The 15170-nt window shown below is 41.2% G+C and overlaps 1 protein-coding gene across 3 annotated transcripts in view; it reads left to right on the forward strand.

The window, feature by feature from the left end:
* TSPAN9 (tetraspanin 9) overlaps positions 1 to 15170 on the forward strand; it is a 124840-nt gene that overhangs the window by 100728 nt on the left and 8942 nt on the right. For all 3 annotated transcript variants that reach the window (XM_083460617.1, XM_083460618.1, XM_083460616.1), the window contains 4 exons: positions 9800 to 9991; positions 11242 to 11316; positions 12324 to 12425; positions 14299 to 14436. In XM_083460617.1, the coding sequence (XP_083316743.1) occupies positions 9800 to 9991; positions 11242 to 11316; positions 12324 to 12425; positions 14299 to 14436 (507 nt within the window). The remainder of the gene's footprint in view (positions 1 to 9799; positions 9992 to 11241; positions 11317 to 12323; positions 12426 to 14298; positions 14437 to 15170) is intronic.

Genomic DNA, 15170 nt, shown 5'->3' on the forward strand with positions numbered 1-15170 from the left:
ATAGCAATTCGTTCTTTTTCTTTCTTACTTCAAAATATAGTTCGGCCCACCCATGATCTGAGGGACAGTGGACCGGCCCCCTGCTGAAAAAGTTTGATGACCCCTGATATACACATGCACCTGTCACCTTGAGCCAGTTACAGCTGTCTGCTGAACCAACCTCACAAGATTGTTGTAAAGCAAAATGTGCAAGGGAAGGGGTCGTATACCACACCTTCAACAGATAAATGGAATGAAATTAAATTTTAGCTGTAAGCTGCCTCAAGTCCCTGTCAGGGAAGAAGGTGGGATATAATAATAATAATAATAATAATAATAATAATAATAATAATAATAATAATAATAGAAGAAATAGAAAGTGTGGGAATGATCAGGAACATACCAGAGAGTAAATCCTATTGAACTCAATGAGACTTAGTTCTAAGTAAAAATGCTTAGGATTGCAGTGTAAGTCTTTACCCAGTTACATGGGAGTAAGCTTCACTGAATACAGTTGGACTTACTTCTGAGTAGTTATGTAAAGGCTCCATTTACAATAAGAGGCATCAACGCTCCATTTGTTTCCTTAAAAATGGCTGGCTACTGAAGCATTGCAATTAAATTATATAAAGAAGAGTGGTTACATTCTGTTTCAAAATTATAGAAAGGGCTTCATATTAGGGTTGCCATATTTCAAAAAGTGATAATCCAGACAGAAATGTTGTCGAACTTTTTTTTTTTTTTTTAGTTTTGGCCAAAGTTTTTGAGTCTTTTGGGGGGGGGGCAAAATCTAAAAAAAAAAAAAACTTTTTGAGCTATTTTTAAGGAAATTTGCCAGATGTATGGCAACTCTGCTTCATATGCCATCAAACTATAATTATCCACAATTTATAAGTTGCATTTACGTGAATATTTCCGTGCCCCTTTTGTGTTTCTCGAGGGTTTTTTTAGACATTAGCCAAAACAAAAGTTGCTGTCCTAGAAGTTAAGATGGTGCAAATTCAATCCCAAGCTGGCATCAGGTGAAGCTGAGAGAACTGGCCGCCCCCCAGTTTGCCAAGCTACCTTTGGCCCATATATAGCAGTTCCTTACAATCAGATGTGAGCTTGGCTGGACTCAAGCTGACCTTCTTCTTGGTGGGTGTACAGAAACTAGATAGATACCTTTACTGTATGAGCGGTTTGAAGAGCCCTGCATGGACTGCTTAATGAAGGGATATTGCAGAGGCTCAGCTGAGACAGACATTTGGCAGGAGGAACAGTATTAATAATGTCATTGCAGTGAAAGTCAGCTGTTCCCTAGCTACAACGCCAAGCATTACAGACGCCATCCAGAAATATTTCATCCACCTGCCAGGAGTTCAGAGCAACTTGGCAAGCTTCTAATTTTAAACCCAGCGAAATGAAATTGCTCCCTCATTTTATTGTAACAATATACATGCATGTGGAGAACATTAAGGAATGCATGCGCTCTCTCTCTCTCTCCCAGTGAAATAAGCGCAGGCTGATGTTTTGCAGTCTTTATGGGTCCAGCCAGCTAGCTTTATCTCCTCTCAAGCAGTGCCCATTTTGGCATCCTGATTTTGAAAAAGCATGCTTGCCACGTGAATCTCTCAAACTGGACAAGAGGATGAGGTTGAACAGATCATTCTGTAACCTTTTGAAATCTTCCTTGAGCTATGGCACAAAGTGCCATAAGCCAGAATATTGCTTATGTTAACTTGACTGGCAGATGTCCTGCCTTCTCTTTGAGCAGATGAGGGCATCTTATATCTTACTCTACCAATTTATGAAGCTATGAGGATATAAAAATAACTTGGTATAAAGCTGATGAAAGACAGTTGTGGAAACAAGATTTACTTCCTGAATTAAGCGGGTCCATTAATTACAAATGAATGCTGTTTTATTTTCGTAAAATAGAACAAGATGGTGGGGGGAGTGAAATTTGGCTCCCAGGTGGCATGACTCAGCCTGCAAATGACCACTTAGAAAAAAATATCAGCCGAGTCAAATCTTTAAATAAGCAGCCATCTGATTTGTGTGTCTGCGAGAAGTATCTGAAGCCCATTTAAAAGAATGGGAAGGGAAGATCCCATTTAAAAGAATGGGAAGGGAAGATCCCGAGACCAGGGAGAAGAGTCGGTGGAAGAAGATTGGAAGAAATTTAAAGACTATTTACAGAAGTATTGCAAAATTAATGAATGTTAGAATGATGTTTGATTGAAGTTAAGCGGTTTCTAGCTGTAATGATATAAAAGAATATGGAAAAATTTGATTTCTAAATAGGTGAAAATTTAATGTTATAAAGTATTAAGATCAAAGATCAGGATAATAAGGAGGGAAAGAAATTGCTGAATTAATTAATTGAATTGGAACACAAAAAAGGGAGGTACGAGGAGGTCAGGGAAACAAGGATATGAATGTAAGATATGGAAAGGTTGATTTTTTTATTTTTTATTTTTTTTTTCCTGTAAGTGTATTTATTTTCTTTTTTATTCTGTATTTTTCTTGTATTTTTATTTTTGTCTTGTACTTTTGTATTTTTTGCTTTTATGTAACTCCTTTTTCTGAAACTTTAATAAATATTTTATTTAAAAAAAAAGATCAGCAGGCAGCTGTTGCTTCTAGAGCTCAAGCCGTGCAGTTTTGAAAAATAAGATATGTGGTGTGTTAAGTATGCGCAACGTGAAATGTTATGCACCTATATACTAATTAATCTTTTTAAAATGTTTTTACGTTCATTTCTTTTTAAAATGTATTTTTACTTCCAGTTCAGCTTTCTGAGTTAGTGACGTTGACTGTGTAAATAGATTTTTATAATTTTATTTCATATAAGTATTCAAAACATACAAAAGTTTAAAAGATATACACCCCATATCAAAGCCATATTTCTCTTATATAAAACACATTTACAATAGGCATAATATTACCTCCTGTATGGGGTTTAAGCATTCAGCATGGTTATAGCTCAGGTCCAAAGAGTTCCTTATAGAAACAGCATCTGCGCTCCCATGTCACAGACATGTTAAAATGCATTGAGAGATTTCTTGAGCACCATCAGTTTGATTAATAAAAGAGCATCCCACCATTTCCCCAGCTATTATTATTTCAAAGGTAGCTCTATTCATATCCAATGATAAGCACAAATCACTCTAGCAACCTCTAGTGTATTTAATACTACAACGTGTTTTGTTCTGAAAACTAGGTCCAGTATAAAATTAAGAAGACAGACCATCAGAACCATAGGCACATTGACAATGGTAAAGAAGGATAATGCGCTGATAATCGTTTTCCAAAATGCTTGAGCTGTGTGACATGTCCACTACATGAGGAAATCTGCAGTACTCTGTTTTTGGCATAGTGCCAGCAATGACTATTCTCATCTTTATAGGTAATTTCAGAGGTGTTAAATGGTATTTTTATTGTCATTTTTATGCAGTTCTCTCTCAGTCATGAGGTCACAGTAAATTAATTTATAGGTCTGAAAAGGAAAGACCAAGCCTTGTAAGAAATTTTCCTTCTAGATCTTTTTTTCATCTTCGTTTATAATGTGTTACAGCTGTAGTGTTCATGTATACTAATATACAATATATATATTTAAAAGAACTTTGTGCCTGGCCACAAATTATTTCAAAATCCATCAAATGAAGTTTAGGTAACAATATGTTTTATTCAATAAATCAGAACTTCCAGTATGTTCATGGCGATTGGAGTCTGGATCTCTAAAAACTGGAGCAAGTTGTGAGATTGAGGGTGAAATCCTACTGTGATCACTGTCCCATGTGGACAGTAATGTATTAAGTATAACATTTTGAAACTTTTTAAAAGAATTATTTGTATTTTCCTCTTTGTGCTCCAGAGAATGGAATGTAGAGGAATTTTACAGAAGGGGTGTTCAACATTTTTAGTTCCTGAATCGCCTTTGTCTGTTATGCATGCAATTTTGTAGTGGTAAATTAAGAATTTCATGTCCTTCATGATTCACTCTAGGTTTTCTAACTGGCCATATAAATCTGTCATTGCTGAGGAATTAAAATGACAGGTGTCAGCAGTAGCACTTCCCAGCAAGGCAAGGCTTTGTCTAGCTTCAACAATTTCTCAACATATTGTTTTGAGTTTGAGGGGTTAGTTGGCCTGATGCCCAAGTCTCTTGAAATTGTTGGAGTCTTGGTTCCGGTGAGGGTTAAAATCTAATGTAGAATTCCACTATTGAATTAGCCAAGCAAGGGTCATGGATACCACCTAAGTATTGTCCTTAGACTGACAAAGGAAGCTACTCTGTACCAGAGGGCAGGTGAATGGGCTGGTAGTGAAGAAGACGATGCCTTATGAGGAACGGCTAAGGGAGCTGGGCATGTTTAGCCTGGAGAAGAGGAGGTTAAGGGGTGATATGATAGCCATGTTCAAATATATAAAAGGATGTCACATAGAGGAGGGAGAAAGGTTGTTTTCTGCTGCTCCAGAGAAGCGGACACGGAGCAATGGATCCAAACTACAAGAAAGAAGATCCCACCTAAACATTAGGAAGAACTTCCTGACAGTAAGAGCTGTTTGACAGTGGAATTTGCTGCCAAGGAGTGTGGTGGAGTCTCCTCTTTTGGAGGTCTTTAAGCAGAGGCTTGACAACCATATGTCAGGAGTGCTCTGATGGTGTTTCCTGCCTGGCAGGGGGTTGGACTCGATGGCCCTTGTGGTCTCTTCCAACTCTATGATTCTATGATTCTATGATTCTAAGACAGGCCAGAGTGGTGAGAGCTTACTTCTGCTGGAATCCAAGTCTGTGACTGTGGGAGAAGCAAGACCTTCTGGGCTGTAAGTGTTGTGAGACCATCCATCGTAGGTGCAGGTTGTATATATGTGTAAATCATACATCATAAAGACACCACAGTCTCTGCTGTGCTTCATTCCAAGGAAACTGAACTCTGGGTAAGCACCTGGAACCCCTGGAATCTTGCACCACTCAGAGATTGGGGTAGCGTGCAACAGTATATTTGGACAAAATAGTAAATTCAGCTTTCATTCAAACCCTGCTAAAGTGGAGGAAATGTTTTTTTTATTTTAGCATGTTTAAGCACAGGGGTGTCTTACCCATAGAGACTAGTGGCGTGGGGTGCCAGTGCACCATGTTCTGGAGGGTGCCAGGGAAAAGGCGGAGGCTGGACAAGGCACCTCCCGGCATCAGCTCACCACCCTCGCCCGCCTCCGCCATGCCACGCCGAAGCAGCGCTGTGTCAGGGCCCAAACCTGAGTCTATGGGCAGCCCCTAGTGATGCCATTAAGAATGATGCCTTAAGCATTAGCCACAGTCATGAGAGCATGTCATTCAAATAAAATAAAAAGCAGACCCACATTCCCTCATAACCCTAACCCTTAACCCTGACCCCAACCCTAACATCTTGCCCAAAGCCTAATCCCAAACCTTTACTACCACCCCAGCCATAACCCAAACTTTACCCTAAAACTAATTGACCCGTACACTTAACCCTCCCCCTCATTCTAAATCAACTTTATTCCTAACCCAATCTTCATCTTAAACAGACACACTCACCCTAATCTTTACCCTAACTCCTATTGCTAGCTCTAGCTCTAGCTCTAGCCCAAGCCCTAACCCCAAACCCTAAACCTTGGCCTAAGACCAACCCTTAAGCTAACACCCTAACCCTAATCCTAAACTCTAATCCTAACCTCCATAACAACCCCCTAACCTAATCCCAACACCTAATATCTAAGATGCACCTAACAAATACATAGCAAATACCTAACCCTAATCCTAGCCTTTTTATTCTGCCTGCAGCTCTCTGTGCCTGCTTCCATTGATCCTTGGTTTGGGGTTTGGAGTTGAAACTTTAGGGTTTGCCTGGGCACACCCCCTGCACACACTATGGTGTGTGTGTTTGTGTGTGTGTGTGTGTGTGTGTGTGTGTGTGTGTGTGTGTGTGTTAAGATAAAAGGATTTGCAGGGAGGAATTCATAGTATTCTGAAGATCTTTTGTCAGCTCCTTGCCGATGGAGATAGCAGTGTGGCATTTGATGATAGCCAAACGTATGTTTGGCTGTCAGCTTTCACTTCAAATAAGAAATTAAAACAAAGGGATTAACTTCTTGTTGCTTTGAAAGTTGTTGCTTGCAGGGTGGAAGGACTGCCTTGTGTATTGGAAGTGGCTGAAACTGCAGCCGTGATCTTGCCCAAACTAATTACTGCAGTCCAGCAATTATTGGTGTGGTGTAGTGGTTAAGAGCGGTAGTCTCGTAATCTGGGAAACCGGGTTCGCGTCTCTGCTCCTCCACATGCAGCTGCTGGGTGACCTTGGGCCAGTCACACTTCTTTGAAGTCTCTCAGCCCCACTCACCTCACAGGGTGTTTGTTGTGGGGGAGGAAGGGAAAGGAGAATGTTAGCCGCTTTGAGACTCCTTAAAGGGAGTGAAAGGCGGGATATCAAATCCAAACTCTTCTTCTTCTTCTTCTAAAAGTAATTAGAGATGAGGCTGATAAAATGGTGAATGAAAACAAGACCAGACAAGGGTTACTTCCGGGTTTCATCGCTCGCGCATGCGCAGACGCGCAAAATGATGTCACGCGCATATGCAGAAGCGGCGGATTGTGACCCACACGTGCGCAGATGCGGGTTGCGTTCTGCTCATGTTGCAAACAGGCCTCCGGAACGGATCCCATTCGCAACCAGAGGTACCACTGTACAATCTAAGCCGGCACCAACAGAGCTAAGAGAGAAAGGGATCTGCTTCCCGTCTGTGGCAAGATGAGGAGAGGAGAAGGTGCCAGACACTGGAGGCCCGATCCCTCCCCAAAAATATAGGGAGGGGGGCAAAAGGGCTCAGCCCCTGGAAGCCACTGCTCCTGACAATTTGTAGTCATATACTGTACTGCATCAGAGAGATGCCGGATAGACAGAGAATGAAAACTGGTAAAATTGTAAACACAGCAGTAAATTTTAATGTGTTTTTTAAAGCAACCATTTGGATAAGAATGTTCAGCACCTACTGCCTCCACTGGGTAGTGAGGTGTTTATTTTTTAAGCTTAAATATTTCCATACTCCAGTATGAAATCCACATTTATTATGAATAGCTTCTAGTATTCCAGTGATGTAATTCACCCACAAGGACCTAAGAGGCTCCAAGCACAACTAGGCCAATATTCTAATTCTTCACTTTAGATGATCAGTAAATTACTAAACACACACTGCATATTCATTTTGATGGCTTCCTGTGCTGTGGGATTAAAAATAGTGCTTTCCCCCCATCCACAGGTGGTCCTTTAAGCAGATTAATGTCATTTGTAATGGAATATCACAATACAATTTGCACATGGAGAGGTGTTTTCGAACCCTCTGAAGTTTGGGACTTTTGCTTTGAGCCTGAACAAATGCCTGACCTTCTCATTTAACAACCAGGGCAGGTGGGCTATCAGACAGATTCTCGGGGGGTGATAGAATCATTCTAACTGTGGGGATTCAAGGACAGGTTATAGCAGACTCACAGGGAGCTGAACAAAGTGAGGCAGGAATGCCAAGCATTTCGACACAGCGCAGTCCAGCAAGACTGGTGGCAACAGGACTGCTCTAACAAGGTAAGAAGAGCCCTGCTGAAGCAAAGTCAAGTGCTCCCTGTTTCGGTCAGGCGTGGAGCGTGGGAAGGCAGTGACTGCATGAGCCAGAGGTATACAGTCATGGGCCAGAGGTATACAGTCATGGGCCAGAGGTATACAGTCATGTCAGGTACTGACATGAAGTCTGGTACTATACCTGGTCAACAGGAACAGAGGTCAAGAGGCAGGAAGCATTGCCATGGATGGGCTGATGGTCTCATGTCAGACTGAAGAAGAGACACAAGGCACAAGGAGAGAGAGGTCCATCCGCTGGACCTTCCCAGAAAGATGGGGCTTTATAGGGCCTGGGGATCTTCTCTGGTTTGGGGGGTCAGCTGATCATGTTCAGGCTGGGATGTGTGTGTGTCGGGTGACAGCATTTGGACCAGCACAGCAGCCTTCACATGTCCTTGCCATGTATAACCAGCCCAGAGCACTGGTGTCGCAGGAGCTGAGATGCTGAAGATGCTGAAAGCCCTGTTTCAAGAGACAACTTGTTGTAGCATCCCATTTCTCACAGTATATTGTTATTAACATTAGCATTAGCCTCAGAGTGACTTACACTTATAAAATCATCCATGGTACAAAATTTAAAATAAATAGATAAAGGTGTTCCTAATGTAATAACATAAAAAGGGCAAAACCTACACCAGCCTGCTAAAAGCTGAACACCCAACACACACTTGGGTATCATTATATTATGTGATATCATATTTCATTATAATATCTAGTACAGTAGTCAGCCAGATCACTCCAGGATGTTGATAATGTTTCAACGGCTTTGGCTGTTAATTTTAAATATTTTAATTGCTTTTAACTTTTTTATTGATAATTTTAATATTTCTTGTGAATTGCTTAGAGGTTTTACCGAAGTCAAGCTAAATATAAATTTTGTTAAATAAATAAAATGAGGGCATGAAGGCAAGAGTCCTTCTCAGTTGTTGGCCTACAACAGGAGGGGAAAATATGTGGCCCTTTATTATCTAACGCCACTCCGATCATCCCTAACCATTGCCCATTCGTGTGTGTATGTGTGTGTGTATAAACAAACAAATTATCAATCAATATAACCATTTACATTTCCTTCCCCCCTTTCCCCCTTCCCCTCCCTCTCCCCCCCTGCCCCCCCCCGGACTTCCCTCAGCTCCCATCTCTGGTTTCTTTGCACATATTGGACACGCAGCGTAAATTAATAATGCAGAGTTGTAAAATTGTACATATCATTGTCTTATCTATCATATATTCAACTAATAAATTTGTGTATGTTTATTCCAAACCTGCCAAGGAGTCCAAATCATTTTGTTGTCTTTTTAGATAATTTGTAAAAAGTTCCCATTCTTCCTTGAAGTCACAGTTGTCCTTGTCAAGCAGTTTATATGTCAACTTGGCCAATTACGCACAGCCCATCAGTTTTTCTTGCCCCTGCTCTTTCGTTGGGATTTCTTCATTCTTCAACCATTGGCCATTTTAGCTGGGGCGAATGGGACTCCACCACACAAAGTGCCACATGTTCCCCATCCCTCATCTATAGCATCTGATATTCAAATGAATGTTTAAACTGAGCATAATTCTGTTTAAAAAACATGGTTAATAATCAGGGATAGATTTGTCATTTAAGAATTTGTGTAGCCTTCTTTTAAACCCAACAAACCGAGTGACCATCACTACATATTGTGGCCAGGAGCTCAAGTTTATACTGTGCTGTGTGCAGAAGTAATTTCTTTTGTCTGTCCTGAACCTTCTGCAATCAATTTCATTGGGTACCCCAAATTCTATTATTCAAAACTTTACGTTTTCCTACCCGTTTCCTTCTTCTTTGTCAAGGCAGCACTCCTCCTTCTGGAGTGATTCCCCCCACTCATCTTGCTGACAATTTATCCCTATTACTCTATAAATTAGTGTTCGATGATGGTCTGTGCTTGGTGTTCAATAATATGCAAATTTTTTTAGTCTGATGGAAAAGAATGGGGGAGGGGGTTCTTGAAAAAAAAGTTGTTTTCATGTGTTCAAAATCCTTATCCTTAATAGAACGTACAGGAGAAAACCTGAAAAGGTGGTCAGTAGATCAGTAAGTTCTTAAATCAAAACCCGTAAAATCAAAGACAGACCCACATCTAAACAGCTTTAATTGCAGCTGCTGTCTAGGAGATTCAACATACACCGTTTTGGGGCTGGCTTTTTAAAAATTGCATCTTTGTTTTTGTCTTTCTTTTCAGTTATGTGGCTGCGGTCTCTTGGGTGTGGGAATATGGCTGTCCGTGTCACAAGGAAACTTTGCCACCTTTTCTCCCAGCTTCCCTTCACTGTCGGCAGCAAACCTGGTCATTGCCATTGGTACGATCATCATGGTGACTGGCTTCCTAGGCTGCTTGGGTGCTATCAAGGAAAACAAGTGCCTCCTCCTAAGCGTAAGTGAGATAAACCACAAGTCGGGGGCTGGACTAGGGCTGGGTTATCAGCTTTTCAACATCGAGGTTTGGCAATACAATGCGATGCTGAAAAAACAAGGTGCATTGGCCTCTGCCCGCGAGGCACCGGGTGAAACTGCCGCAGCTCTCACCTCAGGAGCCGAGGCGGTTTCACCCAGGCGCTCATGGGCTGGACAACGCAGCTTGTTCCCCCTCCCCAGCTGAGACAGCCCCAGGGCTCTCCCCGCTCACATGCGGGCAGCAGGAGCATCAGGGCTCCTTAAACTGCTAAGCTGGGGCAAGGGCAGCTGCACACTCCTCAGTCGAGCAGGTTAAAGATGCAGAGGGAGGAACAAGCTATATCAGCACCTCCCCAATACAGCTTGTTTCTCCCTCTGCGTTGTATGAGGAGCCGACCGCGATGTCAGGTTCACTCAGCGGTATATCGCTGGTGAAACCACCACCGCTTCTGAGTCGCACCCGCTGGAGCATGGAACTCTTGACACACACTCCAGCGGACGCTGCTAGCAAAGCAACTCCGGAGAAGTGGCAGTTTCACCAGCGATATACCGCTGAGTGAGCCCGACATCGCAGTCTACTCCTCAAACTGGTCCTGGGCGATGTATCGATATATCACCCAGGCCTAGTCTGGACACAACTGTCAAGTAAACCATGGCTTAGCTCAGCAGCATGGCGGCAGCAGCAGGAGGAGGTGTAAAATGGCCAATCTTCTCTCCAGGAATCTGCATGTTGCCATTCATTTGATTTTGAATTAATTTTAGAATGCTGTGTTACTTTTATTGTTGTTAGCCGCTCTGAGCCCGGCTTCGGCTGGGGAGGACGGGATATAAATAAAATTTTATTATTATTTATTTATTATTATTATGTTTGCACTAAGTCATGATCATGCCCTGTAGAAAAGGTGAATGAACTTTGGAATGGTTCATGCATCAATGCAAGCAAATGTACAGTGCATTCACAATACACAAGGTTTTTGTTTTTTGTGTAATACACACTTTCCCGATAAAATTAAAACAAAAAAGTTCACAAGGTGGTCTGAGAATAACCTTAAGAATTTCCACTTAATAATTTCAAAGAACATAAGAAAATGGTGATACATTTCAATGCTACTTTAATTGCAATATTTAATTATGTTACTAAGTATGTTACTATTTACCACACTGCCATTTACATAAGGTATATTAAAGCTTCAAGTGATTGCAACATTCTTCTTTCTTTTGCTTCCGCAGTTTTTTATTGTTTTGCTGATCATTCTCCTGGCTGAGCTGATACTACTCATTTTGTTCTTCGTTTATATGGACAAGGTAGGCATTCACAGAGCTCCGTTATCTCAGAAGCTGAGCTACTTTCTTATGAGTATTCCTCCCCCAGCTCCCTCCCCAGATAACTGGCATTAAAATAGACATATCAAAGAAGGTCCTGCAGAAAGGTGCCAATCAGCACATTAGAGAACTGCTGCAAGAACCAGGCAGAAGGGAAATTTAGAAGTCTGGCTGGCACCTTGAGTATGCCCCTGACTGTTTGGCTCCTGTGGAAGCCACAATGCTTTGAAGAGCACAAAAGAGACGGAAGGTTTTCTGATGCCTAAAGATATGTAGTGAAGGTGCCAGGCAGATCTCCCTGGGGAGAGCATTCCACAGACGGGGAGCCACTGCAGAAAAGGCCCGTTCTTGTGTTGCCACCCTCTGGACTTCTCATGGAGGAGGCACATGAAGAAGGGCCTCAGATGATGATCTCAGGGTCTGGGCCAGTTCATATGGGGGAGAGGCGGACCTTGTGGTATTGTGGTCCTGAGCTATTTAAGTCTTTATAGGTCAACACCAGCACTTTGAATTGTGTCCAGAATCCTGATTGGCAAGCATTCCAACACTATAACCATTGCACTGGTCCCAAAAGCATGTCTATTGGAAAAAGACAAAACTTCCTTTTACTGAAATATATACTCACATATTTGTTATCTTGAGTAGGACATCTATACATACAGTGTTAAAATTATGCGGCAACCCCCCCAAAAAAAACATTGCACCCCTTGAAACTATTAGGAGAAGGCACCAGATGTGCTTTCCGTTCAGCCTACTCTTCACATACCTCGGAGGATATTTTAACGTGTCTTTTAATCTAGAATTGTCACTATGTGGTAGGTATTTTATTTCTGCAAATGGCTTTCAGCCTCAGCATGAAGACTCTGATATGATAGGGAAGAGAGTCTGTTGCTTTCCCACACATATACATTCCTAATCAGATCATACCAAAAGGTTGCACTATTTATGTAATGACTGTGACCTTGTTGGTGTTTGTTTATACGAAATAGGTTAATGAAAATGCGAAGCAGGATTTGAAAGAAGGGCTCAAGCTGTACAACACGGAAAATAATGTTGGGCTGAAGAATGCTTGGAATATCATTCAGGCAGAGGTAATGACATGAACATTTTATTTATTTTTTGCAAATGACCCCCACACGCTGCCCTGTTAATACATCTCATGGGACAGTCCTATTGTCTGAGGGGACATGATGTGATTGCCTTGCTGAAGTTAAGCAGTTTTGGGTCTGGTGAATTTAAGCTGGGAGACCTGGGAACTCCATGTTTGCTGCTTTGAGTTCCATGCTGCAGAAAAAGGTAAGATGTAAATATACTCGGAGGTCTCAGTCTTTCTAAGATGCAGATATGTCACGATTTATAATGAATTGCTATATGGTAGTTTGTGCATTGGCTCGTGTCGTTTATAACATTATCAAACATCCCCCAAGCAGAAAACTTTTTTTAAAAAAAAATAATTATATTGCTTTTCATATAATACAAGAACAACATGCAACTTCAATGACTTGTCCAGTTCTTACAGTCTTAAGCAGTTTCATATGCAGTACAAAGTACACAAGCTGTACTTTTATTTATGTATTATCAGTTCAGGTATCCTCCCCACAGAGATTCTTGTGTTGAGGGTGGAATAAAAGTATATTCTGCCCCATTTATAAAGGAAAAGAAAGGAACATAAGTCTGACCCAAAGTGTCTATCTTTGAAGTGGCGAATAAGGCATTCCAAATAGTATTTAAGCAGATTTCAAATGGGATTTCTAAGGATTGTTTCCAATATTGGACTATTGTTATTCAGACTGTTGATAACAGAAAAAAATACAAAATCTCTGCATATAATTTTACTGTTTAAATTTGAGTCTAACCATAACAAGGAGGGACCCAAATAGGGTGGGAGGGCTCACTGCGTAATTTTGGAATTAATGTGAAACACCCTTTCCCAAAAGGTGTATACCAACATGCAAGTCCATCATGGATGAAAATACGAGCCAATCTCTCCACAGCCTTTCCAGCACAGGGGAGAGATGCTAGTGTTTATTTTGGCTAGATGTGATGGAGTCCAGTGCCAGGAAAATATAATTTTGAGAGAAGCCTCCTGCAAATGAGCAGAGATTGTTCGTAGGGGTGGGTTGTGCCAAACTGATTGTCATTTATGATATCCAGTTATGATCCCTAAGTCTTTTTCCGATACTGTCCGGAGACCTCCTGTATCGCCTGCGTATTGTTCTAAAAGAATGCTATAAACTGAAGATGCAGCTCCTTTTATGTCATATTTTGATTTGTTACAGAGACTCAAATAACGTAAGAGAACCAAGGCCCTTGTGTTCCAAATATCTTGCAAATGTGCATAATTGAAGAGATTGAAGCCGAGTTAACTGGGCATCATCCAACTTTTCTATTAGCTCATGCTCAGATACTGCTTTACGTCTAGAAAGAAAGTCACTTATGTGATAGATTCCTCTCTTTTCAAATTTTTAAAATTGTCCCTATTTATCTTCCGGTCGGAATGATGGATGGTCTAATAGTGGAGTCAATGGCGAGGGTCTGGGGGCAAAAACCAAGTCCTAATCCCTCCACACCGTCAGCACTGCCTTTAAAAATGGGTTTTGTGTCTTTCTCCACACAGTCCAGGACAGTTTCAGGAAAAGAAGTGTCCTTTCTGACTGTGAGGAGACGGGGCCCTCGCTCTACACTCATGGAATGACATTTTGTCCCCTAATCAAGGGGATCAGAGATTGACATGTTCAGTAGGTGATCAGGTGACAATAAACAGGTGGGATGAGCTGAAAGTGGTGACAAATAAGGTTTGGGGTTTAAAATACACAGTAGTGATTTTCCAAGAGGCTAATTCTTTGCAGTTATCACTCAGACTTGCGCTTGCTAGTGTCCAAGGTAACACAGCCTTTTCAAAAATCCTAAAATGTTCTTTCCGTTCCAGACTGCATTGTGTCTCATCTTGTCCTTGTCTCCTAGATGCACTGCTGTGGGGTTACTGATTACAAAGACTGGTACCTTGTACTGGGTGAAAACACTGTCCCTGACAGATGTTGCATAGAAAATTCTGAAGACTGTGGCCGGAATTCCACTAATATGAATTTAGTGTGGAAAACGGTAATTTTAGCTTACATAATAATCTGAATTTTTTTCTTTAGTTTAACTTAATTTCTTTCCTTGTGGAAAAGGTATCCTTGCATGAACACCATTCAAGCGCAGGTATTAGGTACAGAGATATTTCAATTTAAGAGACTATTTTACAACCATTGTTCGGTCACCACTGTGACCTAGGACATGGGCTGAAGGTAAGCAATGCAAAAATCTTGCTGAAAGTAAGCAGGGTCTGTGACTTCTAAGGGCTCCATCCTTTGAGGCCCCTCTGGGATATAATACAAAAATAGTAAAAACAAAATCCCTAAAAGTAAAAATGCAAGTCAAGTAGAGTCCCATCTGGTATGGTTAAACAAATCAGATAAACTGAAATTGATTTTTCTGCATGGTCAGGGGGACAGTCCCACTAAAAATAATATTATCATATTCTTTTCTAACGTTCCAAACTGACATCAAGTGGCAATGTAGAAAGGAGGCACCCCAGGTTTTGGCACAAGCCAGCCAAAGTTGCCTTCTAAATAAAACACCCTGAGGCATTCTGCCATGGCCTTACAATCTGCTTTTTCAACATATAAAACAAACATTGGTGGTATCTTTAACTCACTCATTTTTTAAAATGAACAAAACCCATTTGGTCAACATGAATGTGTTTAAATGTATTCATATTTAATATGAGAAGCCAAAGCAGGCTTCATCACGATTGAGCAGGACAAAGAATATGTATGAAGCTTTCAGGTTTT

The sequence above is a fragment of the Podarcis liolepis genome (assembly GCF_965112155.1).
Source record: "Podarcis liolepis genome assembly, chromosome: 9".
NCBI lineage: Eukaryota > Metazoa > Chordata > Lepidosauria > Squamata > Lacertidae > Podarcis > Podarcis liolepis.